The following is a 22,367-nucleotide window of genomic DNA, read 5'->3' on the forward strand; positions in this document are numbered from 1 at the left end:
TCACAGACAGGGATTGCATGAAAGAAAAGAGAAAAAACCTCTCATTGCGCAATATTCGATGACAGATCAAAAAGATGTAATCAGAGCATTGACATATGCACTCACGAATCCCCGCGTTCAGTAAAGCATGAAAACGCCACTCAGTATGCTGTTTCCTCAGCTCGATCCGATGCACTCGGATTCGATCGCAGGCTCCTCCCTACGCGTTACGTCACAGGCACGCGACTTACTCATGGGTTCCTCATGAGTAAGTCGCGTGCCTGTGACGTAACGCGTAGGGAGGAGCCTGCGATCGAATCCGAGTGCATCGGATCGAGCTGAGGAAACAGCATACTGAGTGGCGTTTTCATGCTTTACTGAACGCGGGGATTCGTGAGTGCATATGTCAATGCTCTGATTACATCTTTTTGATCTGTCATCGAATATTGCGCAATGAGAGGTTTTTTCTCTTTTCTTTCATGCAATCCCTGTCTGTGAGTGCCTGTATCATCTGATCACAGCGGTGGAGGGCTGGATTAGCATTCAGATTGAAGAGAGTGATTTTTTCCCTGCATGGAATCCTGCTAATCACTGTGCACTAATAAAGGACATTATAGTAATTCACAGTTTATGGAGTGTTCTCCCTGATTAGTTTTCTTTGTACGTTTTATCACCTTTTAAGTTAATATTAGCGCAACCCTATGCAATAACTGGTTTTGGTGGTGATTAGGGATGAGCTTCGAGTTCGAGTCAAACTCATGTTCGACTCGAACATTGCCTGTTCGCCTATTCGGCGAACAGCAAACATTTTGAGGTGTTCGCGGCAATTCAAAAAGCCACGGAACACCCTGTAAAAGTCTATGGGAGTAATCGAAAGTGCTGATTTTAAAGGCTAATATGCAAGTTATTGTCCTAAAAAGTGTTTGGGGACCTGGGTCCAGCTGTCCCAGGGGACATGTATCAATGCAAAAAAAGTTTTAAAAACAGGCGTTTTTTCGGGAGCAGTGAATTTAATAATGCTTAAAGTGAAACAATACAAGTGAAATATTCCTTTAAATTTCATACCTGGGGGGGGGGGTGTATAGTATGCCTGTGAAGTAGCACTTGTTTCCCATGCTTAGAACTGTCCCTGCACAAATTGTCATTTCTGAAGGAAAAAAAAATCATTTAAAATCACTTGCACTATAATGAATTGTTGGCTCCCGGCAATTCAGAGAAAAGTCATTCATAAACAAAAAAGCGTGGGGGTCTCCTCATTGGCCAATTCATTGCTGTTGGAGGAGACTCTTTTCGCATTATTAAAGGGGAGCCATTTAAACAACTCATGCATGCCCTTGCTCCACAATATGTTGTCCCTGCATAAACAACCTTCAGCAGAAAGATTGTTCCAGCACTATACCATTCGTGCGTTTCAGTATTGAAGGAAAAAATGGCCAAAGCAGAGGGTCAGACAATTAATTTGACCATTGATTTGTGGACAGCTCCCAGCAGTTAACACACTTTCTTGTCTTTGACTGCACACTGGTGGCAGACCACTGTGCCTGTTGGTGGTGGCAATAATGTAAGAGGTCAAACTTCACCAGGAAGTAGGTCTGCAGTGCAAGACCAGCAGGGTTTTCAAGCTTCCCTGCTCCACACAGAAGTCCGTGATGATAACCACAGCTCTGCCACAATATTGCGGGCAATTAGATCGATGTTGGCCAATTGGTTTGAAGAGCAGGCAGTCACCAATGTTTTGGTTGGGTTTATAATGACAGACGGAGGTTCAAACATGGTGAAAGCGCTCCAAGATGGATCTTTTGTCTGTTTTCTGCACACATACTGAATTTAGTATTGTGGAAAAATGGAGGGATTATAGAGGTGCCATTTAAACAAGTCGTACAAAATAATCAAAACAAAATTATAAATATAAACATTTTATTGATAATAGAAAATGGGTATATAAAAACAATAAGGATCGATTAAAATTGACATGAGTTGTTACAGAGTCCCGACATGTTTCGGCAAATCGTTGCCTTCCTCAGGGGTATGAGTCAGTCAATATATTTTGTACAATCTAATAAAGAATACTGTACATACACAAAATTAGTTCAAAGAAATATAGACAGATGAATGTCTCAAAGCAGGGCTAAACTCTCAAAGAATACATGAATAAACAGTGATCTTATGTGTGGAAATAACCAGTGTAAAATGGCCATTATAGGAGCCATACCTACCCTGTATCCATGCAAGAAGCAGGGCCAAATGCAGCAAATCGCAGCGCTACTCAACAGCACCAATCCAACCTTAGTGTGGTTGCAGAGGGCTAGTATTACATACTAAAATACAAAAATATCAATTTGTGGTAGCTTATCCTCTAACAAGGACTAACATAGCCTCCATACATACCTGATTTGAAATTGTTTAAAAATTAGCAGTGTAATCATTAGGTGAATTGCTAAATCCTATAGCATCACACATCTTTGTGCTCTTGATTGACTCTACTGTCATCCTTGAGAACTTAGGACCTTCTTTTGAATGGTCTCTATTTATTTATATTTTTCAGGTTCTTTTCTTATTTGCCCTTTACACTCCTTGTGTGATTGCTATAGGATTTAGCAATTCACCTAATGATTACACTGCTAATTTTTCATCACTGGCAGTCTATTCAGCACCCATCTATCTAAACTTTAAACAATTTCAAATCAGGTATGTATGGAGGCTATGTTAGTCCTTAGAGGATAAGCTACCACAAATTGATATTTTGTGGTCTTTTTAATCCCTAATCCCTTTTTTTCTTTTTTGAATTTTTGTATTTTAGTATGTAAAACTAGCCCCCTGCAACCACACTAAGGTTGGATTGGTGCTGTTGAGTAGCGCTGTGATTTGCTGCATTTGGCCCTGCTTCTTGCATGGATACAGGGTAGGTATGGCTCCTACACTGGCCATTTTACACTGGTTATTTCCACACATAAGATCACTGTTTATTTATGTATTCTTTGAGAGTTTAGCCCTGCTTTGAGACATTCATCTGTCTATATTTCTTTGAACTAATTTTGTGTATGTATTCTTTATTAGATTGTACAAAATATATTGACTGACTCATACCCCTGAGGAAGGCAACGATTTGCCGAAACATGTCGGGGCTCTGTAACAACTCATGTCAATTTTAGTCAATCCTTAATGTTTTTATATACCCATTTTCTATTATCAATAAAATGTTTATATTTATAATTTTGTTTTGATTATTTTGTACGATTTGTTTAAATGGCACCGCTATAATCCCTCCATTTATCCACAATCCTATAATATAACTTATAGGGATGAGGTGCCGGATCTAAAAGAGGACACACCAATCACTTTCATTCATACTGAATTTAGTGGTCAAGGGTGCAATCCCAGTGGAGATAAACACTGCTGGGGGGGGGGGGGGGGAGTATTGTTTTTGGCCATAATATGGGATTTTTAAAATGTAAAAAAAATCAATAAGCAGACACAAATTACAAAATTTGCCCAATTTTTTGTATAATGTGATGTTACGCAGAGTAAACAGATACCTAACATGTCACGCTTCAAAATTGCACATGCTCGTGGAATGGTGCCAAAGTTCGGCACCTAAAAATTCTCATAGGCGACGCTTTTTACAGGTCTAGTGCTAGAATTATTGCTCTCGCTCTGACGTTTGCGGCAATGCCTCACATGTGTGGTGTGAAAGCTGTTAACATATGTGGCCACGACTTATGTATGCGTTGGTTTCTGCGAGCAGGGACAGGGGCGCTTTAAAAAAAAAATATTACTAATTTTACTTTTATTTTCTACTTTTACACTTTCTTTTATCACTTTTATTCCTAATACAAGAAATGTAAACATCCCTTGTAATAGAAATAGTGCGTAACAGGTCCTCTTTACAGTGAGATCTGGGGTCAATAAGTCCCCAGATCTCACCTCTAGGCTTGGAAGCCTAAAATAAAAAATAAAGAAACATCCTGGCTTCCCAGCCGAGGCGGCGGCATTTTTTCCAATGCAGAGACCGGGCATGATGTCATAACATTGCACCCAACCTCTGAACAATCATAGAGACTTCGGGAACCATCTGGCCCGTCGAAAATTTCTATGATTAGCATCTGGTGCCGGTTGGTCCCTTCACCGGCTCGCCAATGTCAGGGGTGAGCCGGGAGAAGCACCGGAGGGTGGCGGGAGGGTGGGAATGTCCCGTTGCCTTTAAGAATGATTAAGCGGCTGAACAGCCGCTATGATCATTCTTATGGTAAAGGGAATCGCTGGCTCTAAAATAAGATATTTGAATGATGCCTGTATCTGCAGGTATCATTCAGACACCACCGCTCAAAGTCCACAACGTCATATTACGCACGTTACGAGGGTGGCAAGCCGTTTGAAGAAACTGATCTTTTTTTTTAGGGTAACAAGCACTTTACCAGACCTGCAATTCAACACTGCCACAAAATATAAGTAGTGTAAACTTCCAATGTAAAGGAATAATGGAATATAATGCCAATTGGAGGGCATTAGAAATGTTCTGTTATTTGTCAGACATGAAAGTAAACTGATAATGATTAATAGACTTTCTATACTATCCCTGCTCTTTACTCTGCATTACTGGATAAAGTCTTTACAATTATTAGACAGTCAAGTCGGCACACAGTGCAACCTGAATATGTTTGTTGTATTACCTGTCAGAGCATTTGTCATATATGGGAAATCATTCACACCCCTCACCTATTCAGGATGGTCACTGAACAGCATCCTGGGTCAGAGACGACAATACAGAATGATTGTCTAATGATGAAGCCAGAGGTGGAGAGATGAACCAAAAATATAAACTGCTGGACCAAAAAATCTGAGTGTCACCTGTCTGGCTGGGCACCATGAACATGAGTGTAAATCACCAGACTGGGTGGACAGTCAGGAATCCTGTGGCAGGTAAACTGTATACAAATATGTATTTCAGCTGTGTATTTATGTGTCTAGAGTTTCACTTTAATATATTTTTATTACTGGAAAGTCTTTGCTGGTCTTTGAACTAAAAAATGAAATCAAAGTAAAACAATCAATAATTATTATTTGTACCTGACTGTATGTTCTGACACATATAGATATTCTGTATACTATGCAAATGAGATGACATCACTTCCTATCATGAAATGTCTCATACACTATAAAGATAGAGAAGACATTTACAGGGTATATGTGAAGTGTATAGATACAGATTATACAGAGGAATAATGAAGACCCAAATAGGCCTTTTTATATCATTATCATGGCTGTCAGGTGAGACTTCATAGGACAGGATCCCTCAGATGAAATAATCCTCCTAATAGATCTGAGTGTATGTATTAGTTCTAATGCTATTTCCTATTGTCACTGTATATTTTCCAGGTGTCCTGTCTTCTAACCAACTTGTCCAGTCTGATCCAGCCGTGCTAAAGCCGGGAACTCCCATACACTCACCTGTCAGGGTTCAGGAGATTCACCATTTCTGGCAATACTATGGCATGGGTCAGACAGTTCTCTGATGGAAAGTTACAATGGTTGTGTTATATTACCAGTGGTGGGAGCACAGGCTATAATGATGCTGTTAAAGGAGATTCACAGCCACTAGAGATAACAGCAATAACAAGCTGACTCTGAAAATGGACACATGAAAATAGAAGACACTGCCGTGTATTACTGTGCAAGAGACACACTGATGGAAAATATATCTTTCCTATAACAATAAGTAGAATATCACTTCTTCATGTTATCAGTAGGGTGCAGCACATCCATGTAATGACTGGAACACAATAGCTATAAATATTAAACAGCCAACTAATTTATTCACTACAGATGTAACATTGTGTAAAGTCTCTACTGCTTCCACTTCTATAAGTAGTCTCTGTCTGTGGTAACATAATAAAAGCATTACATCCCCCCTGCACAGGATTGTCAGCTCCAGGGGCGTAACTAGAAATCACAGGGCCCCATAGCAAAATGTTGTATGGGCCCCCTCCCCCTCCAAAAAAAAAAAATGATCGGTCCAAATTATATTTATATAGTAGTGATGGTGTCACCCTCTCTGCAGAAGGTAGGACTTATTGCAGAGCTGCAATGTGCAAAATCATAATAAAATGTACAATTGATGTGCATATTTTATTAGGATTATATATAGGGAGTTTCACCACTATTTGCACATTGCAGCTCTGCAATGTTTTCTACCATTTGCAGAGGGGGTGGACACCATCACTACTATATTGCAATACATTGATTGATTTGCACTGGATATTCATTTATAGGTTTTACCATTGCACTTATAAGTCCATTTGTACAATTTTATAGATGAAGTGTTGAGCAGTGCTGCATTTTTTTTGCTTTTTATTGATTCGTTGTTAGATGAGTGAACTAGCTGATAAGATTCTCTTATTTGCTTTTGAGTTTTTTTTGGGTTGTATGGTTGTTTTACTTGATTTGTTATTTCCTCTGTATACTGTAACCACTGGCCCAGCATATTGGTGGTCAGTGTGTCCCCTCTGTATGCTGGTGGTCAGTGTGTCCCCTCTGTATGCTGGTGCTACGTGCAGGAGGATTCTACGTGCAGGGTCAGGAGGATGCTATGTGCAGAGTGCAGGATTCAGGGGGATGCTATGCACAGAGTGCAAGGGCTCAGGCGCATGCTATGCACAGGGTGCAAGGCTCAGGCGCATGCTATGCACAGAGTGCAAGGCTCAGGAGGACACTAGGCATAGAGTGCAGGGTTCAGGAGAGTGTGCGTTGTACAGAGTGCAGGGCTCAGGAGTGCGTTGTACAGAGTGCAGGGCTCAGGAGTGCGTTGTACAGAGTGCAGGGCTCAGGAGTGCGTTGTACAGAGTGCAGGGCTCAGGAGTGCGTTGTACAGAGTGCAAGGTTCAGGAATAGGTTAAACTGCAAAGATCCCAATTAATTAAACAGGAGCCAAGGCAAGAATGGCAGCATCAGATGGATCCCCCACAGAAAATATTGCAGCAATATTTTGCTAAAAATACATTAAATGCATTATTAGCTGACACAAACACAACATAACTTACAACATTTCTGCTACCCCCCCCCCCCCCCCCACACACACACAGATTAATGATTATTCAGCCTAGATTCGCATTGAAGCGATTTGGCTGCACCAGTCCTAAAAGTAGTTTCTTTACTTTTGCCGACTTCGGGGTGCAATTTCCATAGACCTCTGTGCCGCAACCCCCACAGATGTCTCTGAAATCGCCTCTGAAGTTGGGACTGACCTATGGGAGTGAAATCGTGTGAGTTCAGCTGAACGTGCACGATTTCATTCCTCCTGTCAGTGTGAACCTGGGCTCAATATCCATTGAAAAACTGTTTTAAAAATTCTGAAAAAATAAACAAATAAAAAATAGAAATCTAGTGAAATGATTAAGGCTGGGTATACACTAGTGTGATGTGAGAAAGCCTGCGAATCCTGTGCAGGTTCCCGAATCGCACCAGACAGTTCACACTGACATCTGCGAACCGCTGCGAGTGTCAATAGAAAGCCAATGACACCCCCCGATCGGTTCTCAGATTGCAGTGTGAACTGTAAAATGGTGCAGGAATCGGATCGCATGGGTGTTTACACCCAGAAGTGTCACACCCATGAGATCTGATTTCAGTGAGGACCAAAAAAAAGAGTCCTGCACCATTCTGGTGTAAATGCGATTTCAGGCATACAGTTTGAATGGCTGAATTTGCATCGCACATACATTGCATATGATGTGCACAGCAATGCGGTGCAAATCACATGCGATGTCTGTGATCGCACACGTGTGAGCCCAGCGAGGAGGTTATTATAGGTGAGGGAATAGGACTGATCTGGAGTTATGAATACAATTGCACTATTGCTCAGATTCCTATAATGGGACACATTAACCAGATCAGCTGTGTGACACATGGATGTATAGAGGGGGATGGGGGTGTAAGGGGTGATGATAGTGTAGAGGGGAGTAGAAGTTACATTAGATAGGGGGATGGGAGATTTGTATCAGAACTGAGGAAGAATGACACTAGAAGAGAGTGAGAAGCCATGCTGGATAAGATAGGCTGAGTCAGGAGGATAGTAGAAAACAATACACAGGCTTGTTGGGACAGTGAGTTGGAGGAATGAGATCCACTGTGATGTGAGACAGAAGGAGAGCACAGGGGTGACTGCATGGAGACATATTCTGGGCACAATCACTGGGACAAAGAAGGGAGAATGTGAGCAGGACCAGTATCTAGAAGGGGGAGGGGTAACAAACTTACGAGGTAAATAGAAGATCATGCAGGAAGGAGAGCTGACAGCAAAGCACTGAGCTGAGTGCAGGGAGAGAATACCAGGCTTGGGATCGGCTGCTATTGTAGCATAAAGGCAGAGGGAGAGAGACACTGGTCAGCTGCTGGGCACCTTCACTTCCTGTACTTCCCGCTCACTATGCTCTGGGTTGTCTAACAAAGGGGCGGAGCTCCGGATATTGGCCCCGCCCATCCCGACATCAACCTGACAGATCCACTCAATCTCCCTGCAGTCATAGACTTACTACAGAAGTCAGCGCGCTGAGGTGGGCTCCGCGGATCCTATTCTTCATCCTCCTCACCGTGCCCCACTCGGCTGCGGGCCCCATAGCGCCCGCGTGGGTCGCTATGGCGGTAGTTCCGCCACTGGTCAGCTCTAATGCCTTGTACACACGGTCAGACTTTTCACTGTGCAAAAGTGCGTAGTGAGCCCATCGGAAGTCTGACAGACAGAAAGTGAACAGATTCTCTATCTAAGGTCCGTCGGATTTTCCGACAAAAAAAAGTCAGATGGAGGCTACACACGACCGACTTTCCCAGAAAAAAGCCCATCTGACTTTTTTGTCTCGGAAAGTCCGGCCCGTGTGTACGAGGCATAATAGTTCCAACACACACTGACAATATAGCTGTTTGTCTCTTGTCTCTGTGACTTGTGCTGACCAGAGCAAGACTATCCACTATATTATAAGTTGTACCTTATTTCTTGAGGTTGGTGTATACTAGGACATTATGGCTCAAACCTACAGGGGGAGCATTTTTTTTTTTTTAACAGTTTACTACGGCTTTAAGGATGCTAACTCCTAGTTTCAGACCACTTGGTTTTACTGGATGAACTTGTGACACTGATCGGCCCCTCAGCCCCCCCCCCCTGTTTTTACTCACCTGAGCCCGTTCATTCCCTCAAGCGGAGACGCGCTCTTCCTCTCTGTCCGTGGTTCTCGGCTGTGAATGGATAAGATTGATAGCAGCGCAGCCATTGGCTCCCAATTCAATGACGGCGGGCGCTGGGAGGGGTAGGCCGTGTCCTGCATTCTGTGTCTATGCACGCAAAATGCTGGACCTCGGGAAGCGTGCCGCAAGGTAAACTCAGGAAAAGCGCTTCTCCCCAAGATGTTTATCGATGCCAAGGAGGAAGCCGCAAACGCCCCCCCGGGGGACCCCAGAAGAAGAGGTTCGGGGCCACACTGTGCAATACGAACTGCACAGTGGAGGTAAGTATGACATGTTTGTTATTTAAATTAAATAAAAAGCAAGGTTTACAATCACTTTAAGTACACACCTTCAGCCAACTTACCGTACTTTCCATACGATTGCTAGCAGAGAGAGACACACTAAATCATTTGAAGACAGTCAATCTTAGCTGGTCTGTTTCATTGTTAACAGAGAACCCGAATTATTAAGCAATAACCACAGCAGCAGAACAGATAGTGAAGCAAGCTATAGTTCAAACTTAGCTTTTTCATTTCATCTGCTCTTTACCACTTAAGATCCGGACCATTATGCAGCTAAAAGGACCTTGCCCCCCTTTTTGCGATTCGTCGCTGCGCCGCTTAACTGACAATTCCTCCGAAAATAGAGCGACAATTCTGAAAAATATTCAATATTTTTTACTTTTTGCTATAATAAATATCCCCCAAAAAATATATATATATAAAAAAAAAATTGTCTTCAGTTTAGGCCGATACGTATTCTTCTACCTATTTTTGGTAAAAAAAAAAATCGCAATAAGCGTTTAATGATTGGTTTGCGCAAAATGTATAGCATTTACAAAATAGGGGAAAGTTTTATGGCATTTTTATTAATTATTTTTGTACTACTAATGGCAGAGATCAGCGATTTTTTCGTGACTGCGACATTATGGCGGACACATCGGACAATTTTTACACATTTTTGGGACCATTGTCATTTTCACAGCGAAAAGTGCTATAAAAACTGATTACTGTGAAAATGACAATTGCAGTTTAGGAGTTAACCACTAGGGGGCGCTGTAGGAGTTAAGTGTGACCTCATATGTGTTTCTAACTGTAGGGGGGCAGGGCTGGACATGTGACATCAATGATTGTCTTTCCCTATATCAGGGAACAGACGATCAATGACACTGCCACAATGAAGAACGGGGAAGGTGTGTTTACACACACCTCTCCCCGTTCTTCAGCTCCTGTCACCGTTCGCGGGACACGGCGGGCGATCGGGTCCGTGGGTCCCGCGGTCACGGAGCTTCGGACTGGGTCGTGGGCGCGCGCCGACGGCACATGTGCGCGACCCACGACTGGGCACTTAAAGGGGACGTACCCTTACGTGATTGTGCCCAGCCGTGCCATTCTGCCATTGTATAATCGACGTTAGGCGGTCCTTAAGTGGTTAAAGGGGTTGTAAAGGCAAAATGTGTTCACCTTAATGCATTCCATGCATTAAGGTGGAAATACATCCGACAATACCACCCCCCCCCCCCCAGCCCCCGTTATATTTTCCTGACCCCTTGAAAGGTCCCACACTCGCCCCCGACATCCCTTTTCGCCGTGTAGCCTGCCTGTTAATTGGCTACAGTGGATGGATTGAAATGAAAGCAGCACAGTCATTGGTGACGCTGTGTCAATCACATCCAATGACGCGGCGCGCTGGGGGCGGGGTCCAGTAATACAGTTGGCGGCTATGGCAGCCACTGTATCACGGGAGTGCACCCGCAATAACTCAACATCATGCTCGCTCGCTCGCATGAAGGTGTTGAGTCCTTGGGGGGGGGGGGGGTGGCCGAGACAGCCGCCGAGGGACTGCAGAAGACCGGGTTCAGGGCCACTCTGTGAAAAACGGGCTGTACAGTGGAGGTAAATATAACGTGTTTGTTATTTAACATTTTTTTTTTATCTTTAGTGATCCTTTAATCTGCTATTGTGTTAGTGTTGAACTTGATACTGATACTAGTGTTGTTAGTGTTGTGATGGCCTCAGAGGCTGTCCATGTTTTGGGAGGGATTTAATATTTATTATAGATTCTATATTATGGATTCTATATAGATTCTATATACCCTTATTTGTTACCTGCGTGCAGGTATTTTTGCCAACTCTCGCATATTTGTTGTTTTTGTTCTATTTCTTGTTATCTCTTTTTCATTTGATTTTACATCGTTACCTGCTTGCAGGTCTGTTAACTATCACCAGTCCATTTTATGGTAGCGCTAAGTATACAGCAATGTACCGTTCTAACGGAAAAGTGAAGGCAGGTAGAGGTCATGGTCATGGTCATGGTGGACGTCTTGCTAAAAAAAAGTGTCAAGAGCTCTGCTACTAGCTCTTCCTTAGATACTGCTGACACTGCTGCTGCCACAAACATATCGTCCACAACTGTGAGTGTCACTACCACTGCCACCAGCAAAGCTAGTCCCACCACCACCAGTTCTACTAGTTTTCCTGTCAGACCACCAACATCTGCTCCCACTTTTGCTGCCAGTGCAGCTCCTTCTACTTCTACAGGTGTTATGGCTTCTTATTTTATGGCATATGCAAGAAAACTAGTATTACACAAGTGAAGCTGCCTTTACACTCCCCTCCACCACCAATGACACTGCCAGTGCCACTGCCCAGCCCCCCAAAGAAACATATGAGGGAAACAGCAGCAGAGACAGAGAGTGAGACTTTGTTTTGTTGCCCCAAGAGAAAAGTTCTACTGAGGGAGACAACCCTATGCAATAACTGGTTTTGGTGGTGATTAGGGATGAGCTTCGAGTTCGAGTCGAACTCATGTTCGACTCGAACATTGCCTGTTCGCCTATTCGGCGAACAGCAAACAATTTGAGGTGTTCGCGGCAATTCAAAAAGCCACGGAACACCCTGTAAAAGTCCTTGTTAGAGGATAAGCTACCACAAATTGATATTTTTGTATTTTAGTATGTAAAACTAGCCCCCTGCAACTACACTAAGGTTGGATTGGTGCTGTTGAGTAGCGCTGTGATTTGCTGCATTTGGCCCTGCTTCTTGCATGGATACAGGGTAGGTATGGCTCCTATACTGGCCATTTTACACTGGTTATTTCCACACATAAGATCACTGTTTATTTATGTATTCTTTGAGAGTTTAGCCCTGCTTTGAGACATTCATCTGTCTATATTTCTTTGAACTAATTTTGTGTATGTATTCTTTATTAGATTGTACAAAATATATTGACTGACTCATACCCCTGAGGAAGGCAACGATTTGCCGAAACATGTCGGGGCTCTGTAACAACTCATGTCAATTTTAGTCAATCCTTAATGTTTTTATATACCCATTTTCTATTATCAATAACATTTTTATATTCATAATTTTGTTTTGATTATTTTGTACGATTTGTTTAAATGGCACCGCTATAATCCCTCCATTTTTCCACAATCCTATAATATAACTTATAGGGATGAGGTGCCGGATCTAAAAGAGGACACACCAATCACTTTCATTCATACTGAATTTAGTGGTCAAGGGTGCAATCCCAGTGGAGATAAACACGGGGGGGGGGGGGAGGGGGGTATTGTTTTTGGCCATAATTTGGGATTTTTAAAATGTAAAAAAAATCAATAAGCAGACACGTTACTTACAGTTTTAAAGAATTACAAAATTAGCCCAATTTTTTGTATAATGTGATGTTACGCAGAGTAAACAGATACCTAACATGTCACGCTTCAAAATTGCACATGCTCGTGGAATGGTGCCAAAGTTCGGTACCTAAAAATTCTCATAGGCGACGCTTTTTACAGGTCTAGTGCTAGAATTATTGCTCTCGCTCTGACGTTTGCGGCAATGCCTCACATGTGTGGTGTGAAAGCTGTTAACATATGTGGCCATGACTTATGTATGCGTTGGTTTCTGCGAGCAGGGACAGGGGCGCTTTAAAAAAAAAAATATTACTAATTTTACTTTTATTTTCTACTTTTACACTTTCTTTTATCACTTTTATTCCTAATACAAGGAATGTAAACATCCCTTGTAATAGAAATAGTGCGTGACAGGTCCTCTTTACAGTGAGATCTGGAGTCAATAAGTCCCCAGATCTCACCTCTAGGCTTGGAAGCCTAAAATAAAAAATAAAAAAACATCCTGGCTTCCCAGCCGAGGCGGTGGCATTTTTTCCAATGCAGAGACCGGGCATGATGTCATAACATTGCACCCAACCTCTGAACAATCATAGAGACTTCGGGGACCATCTGGCCCGTCGAAAATCTCTATGATTAGCATCTGGTGCCGGGTTGGTCCCTTCACCGGCTCGCCAATGTCAGGGGTGAGCCGGGAGAAGCACCGGAGGGTGGCGGGAGGGTGGTAATGTCCCGTTGCCTTTAAGAATGATTAAGCGGCTGAACAGCCGCTATGATCATTCTTATGGTAAATGGAATCGCTGGCTCTAAAATAAGATATTTGAATGATGCCTGTATCTGCAGGTATCATTCAGACACCACCGCTCAAAGTCCACAACGTCATATTACGCACGTTACGAGGGTGGCAAGCCGTTTGAAGAAACTGATCTTTTTTTTTTAGGGTAACAAGCACTTTACCAGACCTGCAATTCAACACTGCCACAAAATATAAGTAGTGTAAACTTCCAATGTAAAGGAATAATGAAATATAATGCCAAATGGAGGGCATTAGAAATGTTCTGTTATTTGTCAGACATGAAAGTAAACTGATAATGATTAATAGACTTTCTATACTATCCCTGCTCTTTACTCTGCATTACTGGATAAAGTCTTTACAATTATTAGACAGTCAAGTCGGCACACAGTGCAACCTGAATATGTTTGTTGTATTACCTGTCAGAGCATTTGTCATATATGGGAAATCATTCACACCCCTCACCTATTCAGGATGGTCACTGAACAGCATCCTGGGTCAGAGACGACAATACAGAATGATTGTCTAATGATGAAGCCAGAGGTGGAGAGATGAACCAAAAATATAAACTGCTGGCCCAAAAAATCTGAGTGTCACCTGTCTGGCTGGGCACCATGAACATGTGTGTAAATCACCAGACTGGATGGACAGTCAGGAATCCTGTGGCAGGTAAACTGTATACAAATATGTATTTCAGCTGTGTATTTATGTGTCTAGAGTTTCACTTTAATATATTTTTATTACTGGAAAGTCGTTGCTGGTCTTTGAACTAAAAAATGAAATCAAAGTAAAACAATCAATAATTATTATTTGTACCTGACTGTATGTTCTGACACATATAGATATTCTGTATACTATGCAAATGAGATGACATCACTTCCTATCATGAAATCTCTCATACACTATAAAGATAGAGAAGACAATTACAGGGTATATGTGAAGTGTATAGATAGATACAGATTATACAGAGGAATAATGAAGACCCAAATAGGCCTTTTTATATCATTATCATGGCTGTCAGGTGAGACTTCATAGGACAGGATCCCTCAGATTAAATAATCCTCCTAATAGATCTGAGTGTATGTATTAGTTCTAATGCTATTTCCTATTGTCACTGTATATTTTCCAGGTGTCCTGTCTTCTAACCAACTTGTCCAGTCTGATCCAGCCGTGATAAAGCCGGGGAACTCCCATACACTCACCTGTCAGGGTTCAGGAGGATTCACATTTGGCAGCAATACTATGCACTGGATCAGACAGTTCTCTGATGGAAAGTTACAATGGTTGTGTTATATTAACAGCGGTGGGGGCACAGGCTTTAATGATGCTGTTAAAGGGAGATTCACAACCACTAGAGATAACAGCAATAACAAGCTGACTCTGAAAATGGACACCATGAAAACAGAAGACACTGCCGTGTATTACTGTGCAAGAGACACACTGATGGAAAATATATCTTTCCTATAACAATAAGTAGAATATCACTTCTTCATGTTATCAGTAGGTGGCAGCACATCCATGTAATGACTGAACACAATAGCTATAAATAATAAACAGCCAACTAATTAATTCACTACAGATGTAACATTGTGTAAAGCCTCTACTGCTTCCACTTCTATAAGTAGTCTTTGTCTGTGGTAACATAATGAAAGCATTACATTCCCCCTGCACAGGATTGTCAGCTCTAATGACTTGTACACACGGTCAGACTTTTCACCGTTCAAAAGTGCGTAGTGAGCCCATCGGAAGTCCGACAGACAGAAGGTGAACAGATTTTCTATCTAAGGTCCGTCGGATTTTCCGACAAAAAAAAGTCAGATGGAGGCTACACACGACCGACTTTCCCAGAAAATTGCCCGTCTGACTTTTTTTCTCGGAAAGTTCGGCCCGTGTGTACGAGGCATAATAGTTCCAACACACACTGACAATATAGCTGTTTTTCTCTTGTCTCTGTGACTTGTGCTGACCAGAGCAAGACTATCCACTATATTATAAGTTGTACCTTATTTCTTGAGTTGGTGTATACTAGGACATTATGGCTCAAACCTGCAGGGGGAGCATTTTTTTTTTAACAGTTTACTACGGCTTTAAGGATGCTAACTCCTAGTTTCAGACCACTTGGTTTTACTGGATGAACTTGTGACACTGATCGGCCTCCTCAGCCCCCCCCCCCCGTTTTACTCACCTGAGCCCGTTCATTCCCTCAGCGGAGACGCGCTCTTCCTCTCTGTCCGTGGTTCTCGGCTGTTGATTGGATAGATTGATAGCAGCGCAGCCATTGGCTCCCAATTCAATGACGCGGGCGCTGGGAGGGTAGGCCGTGCCCTGCATTCTGTGTCTATGCATGCAAATGCTGGTAACCTCCAGGAAAAGCGCTTCTCCCAAGATGTTTATCGATGCAAGGAGGAGCCGCAAACGCCACCGGGGGACCCCAGAAGAAGAGGTTCGGGGCCACACTGTGCAAAACGAACTGCACAGTGGAGGTAAGTATGACATGTTTGTTATTTAAAATTAAATAAAAAGCGAAGGTTTACAATCACTTTAAGTACACACCTACAGCCAACTTACCGTACTTTCACATACGATTGCTAGCAGAGAGAGACACACTAAATCATTTGAGACAGTCAATCTTAGCTGGTCTGTTTCATTGTTAACAGAGAACCCGAATTATTAAGCAATAACCACAGCAGCAGAACAGATAGTGAAGCAAGCTATAGTTCAACTTAGCTTTTTCATTTCATCTGCTCTTTACCACTTAAGATCCGGACCATTATGCAGCTAAAGGACCTTGCCCCTTTTTGCGATTCGGCACTGCGCCGCTTTAACTGACAATTCCTCCGAAAATAGAGCGACAATTTTGAAAAATATTCAATATTTTTTACTTTTTGCTATAATAAATATCCCCAAAAAAGATATAAAAAAAAACTTGTCTTCAGTTTAGGCCGATACGTATTCTTCTACCTATTTTTGGTAAAAAAAAAAAATCGCAATAAGCGTTTAATGATTGGTTTGCGCAAAATGTATAGCATTTACAACACAGGGGAAAGTTTTATGGCATTTTTATTAATTATTTTTGTACTACTAATGGCAGAGATCAGCGATTTTTTCGTGACTGCGACATTATGGCGGACACACCGGACAATTTTTACACATTTTTGGGACCATTGTCATTTTCACAGCGAAAAGTGCTATACAAACTGATTACTGTGAAAATGACAATTGCAGTTTAGGAGTTAACCACTAGGGGGCGCTGTAGGAGTTAAGTGTGACCTCATATGTGTTTCTAACTGTAGGGGGGCAGGGCTGGACATGTGACGTCAGTGATCGTCTTTCCCTATATCAGGGAACAGACGATCACTGACACTGCCACAATGAAGAACGGGGAAGGTGTGTTTACACACACCTCTCCCCGTTCTTCAGCTCCTGTCACCGTTCGCGGGACACCGGCGGCGATCGGGTCCGTGGGTCCCGCAGTCACGGAGCTTCGGACTGGGTCGCGGGCACGCGCCGACGGCACATGTGCGCGACCCACGACTGGGCACTTAAAGGGGACGTACCCTTACGTGATTGTGCCCAGCCGTGCCATTCTGCCGTTGTATATCGACGTTAGGCGGTCCTTAAGTGGTTAAAGGGGTTGTAAAGGTAAAATTTGTTCCACCTTAATACATTCCATGCATTAAGGTGGAAATACATCTGACAATACCAGCCCCCCCCCCCCCCCGAGCCCCCGTTATATTTTCCTGACCCCTTGAAAGTCCCACACTCGCCCCCGACATCCTTTTCGCCGTTTAGCCTGCCTGTTAATTGGCTACAGTGGATTGATTGAAATTGAAAGCAGCACAGTCATTGGCTGACGCTGCTGTCAATCACATCCAATGACGCGGCGCGCCGGGGGCGGGGTCCAGTAATACAGTTGGCAGCTATGGCCGCCACTGTATCACGGGACTGCGCCCGCAATAACTCAACATCATGCGAGCTCGCTCGCATGAAGGTGTTGAGTCCTTGGGGGGGGGGGGTGGCCGAGACAGCCGCCGAGGGACTGCAGAAGACCAGGTTCGGGGCCGCTCTGTGCAAAACAAGCTGTACAGTGGAGGTAAATATAACGTGTTTGTTATTTAACATTTTTTTTTTTATCTTTAGTGATCCTTTAATCTGCTATTGTGTTAGTGTTGAACTTGATACTGATACTAGTGTTGTGATGGCCTCAGAGGCTGTCCATGTTTTGGGAGGGATTTAATATTTATTATAGATTCTATATTATGGATTCTATATAGAATCTATATACCCTTATTTGTTACCTGCGTGCAGGTATTTTTGCCAACTCGCGCATATTTGTTGTTTTTGTTCTATTTCTTGTTATCTCTTTTTCATTTGATTTTACATCGTTACCTGCTTGCAGGTCTGTTAACTATCACCAGTCCATTTTATGGTAGCGCTAAGTATACAGCAATGTACCGTTCTAACGGAAAAGTGAAGGCAGGTAGAGGTCATGTCATGGTGGACGTCTTGCTAAAAAAAGTGTCAAGAGCTCTGCTACTAGCTCTTCCTTAGATACTGCTGACAAACATATTGTCCACAACTGTGAGTGTCACTACCACTGCCACCAGCAAAGCTAGTCCCACCACCACCAGTTCTACTAGTTTTCCTGCCAGACCACCAACATCTGCTCCCACTTTTGCTGCCAGTGCAGCTCCTTCTACAGGTGTTATGGCTGCTTATTTTATGGCATATGCAAGAAAACTAGTATTACACAAGTGAAGCTGCCTTTACACTCCCCTCCACCACCAATGACACTGCCAGTGCTACTGCCCAGCCCCCCAAAGAAGCATATGAGGGAAACAGCAGCAGAGACAGAGAGTGAGACTTTTTTTGTTGCCCCAAGAGAAAAGTTCTACTGAGGGAGACAACCCTATGCAATAACTGGTTTTGGTGGTGATTAGGGATGAGCTTCGAGTTCGAGTCGAACTCATGTTCGACTCGAACATTGCCTGTTCGCCTATTCGGCGAACAGCAAACAATTTGAGGTGTTCGCGGCAATTCAAAAACCAACGGAACACCCTGTATAAGTCTATGGGAGTAATCGAAAGTGCTGATTTTAAAGGCTAATATGCAAGTTATTGTCCTAAAAAGTGTTTGGGGACCTGGGTCCAGCTGTCCCAGGGGACATGTATCAATGCAAAAAAAAGTTTTAAAAACAGGCGTTTTTCGGGAGCAGTGAATTTAATAATGCTTAAAGTGAAACAATAAAAGTGAAATATTCCTTTAAATTTCGTACCTGGGGGGGTGTATAGTATGCCTGTGAAGTAGCGCTTGTTTCCCATGCTTAGAACTGTCCCTGCACAAGTGTCATTTCTGAAGGAAAAAAAATCATTTAAAATCACTTGCACTATAATGAATTGTTGGCTCCCGGCAATTCAGAGAAAAGTCATTCATGAAAAAAAAAAAAGCGTGGGGGTCTCCTCATTGGCCAATTCATTGCTGTTGGAGGAGACTCTTTTCGCATTATTAAAGGGGAGCCATTTAAACAACTCATGCATGCCCTTGCTCCACAATATGTTGTTCCTGCATAAACAACCTTCAGCAGAAAGATTGTTCCAGCACTATACCATTCGTGCGTTTCAGTATTGAAGGAAAAAATGGCCAAAGCAGAGGGTCAGACAATTAAATTTGACCATTGATTTGTGGACAGCTCCCAGCAGTTAACACACTTTCTTGTCTTTGACTGCACACTGGTGGCAGACCACTGTGCCTGTTGGTGGTGGCAATAATGTAAGAGGTCAAACTTCACCAGGAAGCAGGTCTGCAGTGCAAGACCAGCAGGGTTTTCAAGCTTTCCTGCTCCACACAGAAGTCTGTGATGATAACCACAGCTCTGCCACAATATTGCGGGCAATTAGATCGATGTTGGCCAATTGGTTTGAAGAGCAGGCAGTCACCAATGTTTTGGTTGGGTTTATAATGACAGACGGAGGTTCAAACATGGTAAAAGCGCTCCAAGAAGGATCTTTTGTCTGTTTTCTGCACACATACTGAATTTAGTATTGTGGAAAAAATGGAGGGATTATAGCGGTGCCATTTAAACAAGTCGTACAAAATAATCAAAACAAAATTATAAATATAAACATTTTATTGATAATAGAAAATGGGTATATAAAAACAATAAGGATCGATTAAAATTGACATGAATTGTTACAGAGTCCCGACATGTTTCGGCAAATCGTTGCCTTCCTCAGGGGTATGAGTCAGTCAATATATTTTGTACAATCTAATAAAGAATACTGTACATACACAAAATTAGTTCAAAGAAATATAGACAGAGGAATGTCTCAAAGCAGGGCTAAACTCTCAAAGAATACATGAATAAACAGTGATCTTATGTGTGGAAATAGCCAGTGTAAAATGGCCATTATAGGAGCCATACCTACCCTGTATCCATGCAAGAAGCAGGGCCAAATGCAGCAAATCGCAGCGCTACTGTCAGGAGAGTTTAGTAGACCAGTACTGTGTGCCTACACAGAGGAGACCAAGACTGTATGCAGTGAAATAAAGGTGTTTATTTACAAATAAGTGAACAAAACATGTGAAAATAACCAGTGCACACATAAACAACAAATGTATATACAATCCAAGGGGGAAAGCCGTAATCATAAACAAAAGCCAAGCCAAGGTCATATACCGGGAGATCGCAGAAGATGGGTAAGGACGGGACACAACGGAGCAGGGAGCGGAGGGATGGCCAAGGATCAGGTCGGATAGGGATCGGGTCCAGAAAGCAGGCTCAGGTCAAAGTAACAGGCTCAGGATCAAGGTAAGTAGATCGATACCAGGGCGAGGACTGATTGCACACGCCGGGTATATATATGCTTGCTAATTGCGTTCAGGTCACACCTGAACGCAGGAAGGGCTTTATGCTCCACACTGCCAAGAATCCCCCGCTGGTGGACGCCAGTACTGCAGCCCAAGGATAACATAACACCACCAGGGAAGAACTCCCCCGACAGTCCAAGACTGTCGGGAGACACCTGGTGGTGGGCCACAGTACTGCACGCCAAATACCAGGCAGTAACACCAGCAGGGGGAACCTTCCCTGACAGCTACTCAACAGCACCAATCCAACCTTAGTGTGGTTGCAGGGGGCTAGTATTACATACTAAAATACAAAAATATCAATTTGTGGTAGCTTATCCTCTAACAAGGACTAACATAGCCTCCATACATACCTGATTTGAAATCGTTTAAAAATTAGCAGTGTAATCATTAGGTGAATTGCTAAATCCTATAGCATCACACATCGTTGTGCTCTTGATTGACTCTACTGTCATCCTTGAGAACTTAGGACCTTTTTTTGAATGGTCTCTATTTATTTATATTTTTCAGGTTCTTTTCTTATTTGCCCTTTACAAGCCTTGTGTGATTGCTATAGGATTTAGCAATTCACCTAATGATTACACTGCTAATTTTTCATCACTGGCAGTCTATTCAGCACCCATCTATCTAAACTTTAAACAATTTCAAATCAGGTATGTATGGAGGCTATGTTAGTCCGTGTTAGAGGATAAGCTACCACAAATTGATATTTTGTGGTCTTTTTAATCCCTAACCTTTTTTTCTTTTTTTGAATTCTTGTATTTTAGTATGTAAAACTAGCCCCCTGCAACCACACTAAGGTTGGATTGGTGCTGTTGAGTAGCGCTGTGATTTGCTGAATTTGGCCCTGCTTCTTGCATGGATACAGGGTAGGTATGGCTCCTATACTGGCCACTTTACACTGGTTATTTCCACACATAAGATCACTGTTTATTTATGTATTCTTTGAGAGTTTAGCCCTGCTTTGAGGCATTCATCTGTCTATATTTCTTTGAACTAATTTTGTGTATGTATTCTTTATTAGATTGTACAAGATATATTGACTGACTCATACCCCTGAGGAAGGCAACGATTTGCCGAAACATGTCGGGGCTCTGTAACAACTCATGTCAATTTTAGTCAATCCTTAATGTTTTTATATACCCATTTTCTATTATCAATAAAATGTTTATATTTATAATTTTGTTTTGATTATTTTGTACGATTTGTTTAAATGGCACCGCTATAATCTCTCCATTTTTCCACAATCCTATAATATAACTTATAGGGATGAGGTGCCGGATCTAAAAGAGGACACACCAATCACTTTCATTCATACTGAATTTAGTGGTCAAGGGTGCAATCCCAGTGGAGATAAACACTGGGGGGGGGGGAGGGGGTATTGTTTTTGGCCATAATATGGGATTTTTAAAATGTAAAAAAAATCAATAAGCAGACACGTTACACGCAGAGTAAACAGATACCTAACATGTCACGCTTCAAAATTGCACATGCTCGTGGAATGGTGCCAAAGTTCGGTACCTAAAAATTCTCATAGGCGATGCTTTTTACAGGTCTAGTGCTAGAATTATTGCTCTCGCTCTGACGTTTGCGGCTATGCCTCACATGTGTGGTGTGAACGCTGTTAACATATGTGGCCACGACTTATGTATGCGTTGGTTTCTGCGAGCAGGGACAGGGGCGCTTTAAAAAAAAAAATATTACTAATTTTACTTTTATTTTATACTTTTACACTTTATTTTATCACTTTTATTCCTAATACAAGGAATGTAAACATCCCTTGTAATAGAAATAGTGCGTGACAGGTCCTCTTTACAGTGAGATCTGGGGTCAATAAGTCCCCAGATCTCACCTCTAGGCTTGGAAGCCTAAAATAAAAATAAA

The 22,367-nt window shown here is 42.4% G+C and overlaps 1 gene segment (V, D, J or C); it reads left to right on the forward strand.

Annotated features, from left to right (window-relative positions):
* Nucleotides 1-14,553: 14,553 nt before the first annotated feature.
* LOC120940774 lies at nucleotides 14,554-15,098 on the forward strand. The segment is given in 2 exon segments: nucleotides 14,554-14,637; nucleotides 14,746-15,098. Coding segments are annotated over 2 exon segments (384 nt in total).
* Nucleotides 15,099-22,367: the final 7,269 nt, after the last annotated feature.

Source organism: Rana temporaria, chromosome 1, assembly GCF_905171775.1.
Source record: "Rana temporaria chromosome 1, aRanTem1.1, whole genome shotgun sequence".
Lineage (NCBI taxonomy): Eukaryota > Metazoa > Chordata > Amphibia > Anura > Ranidae > Rana > Rana temporaria.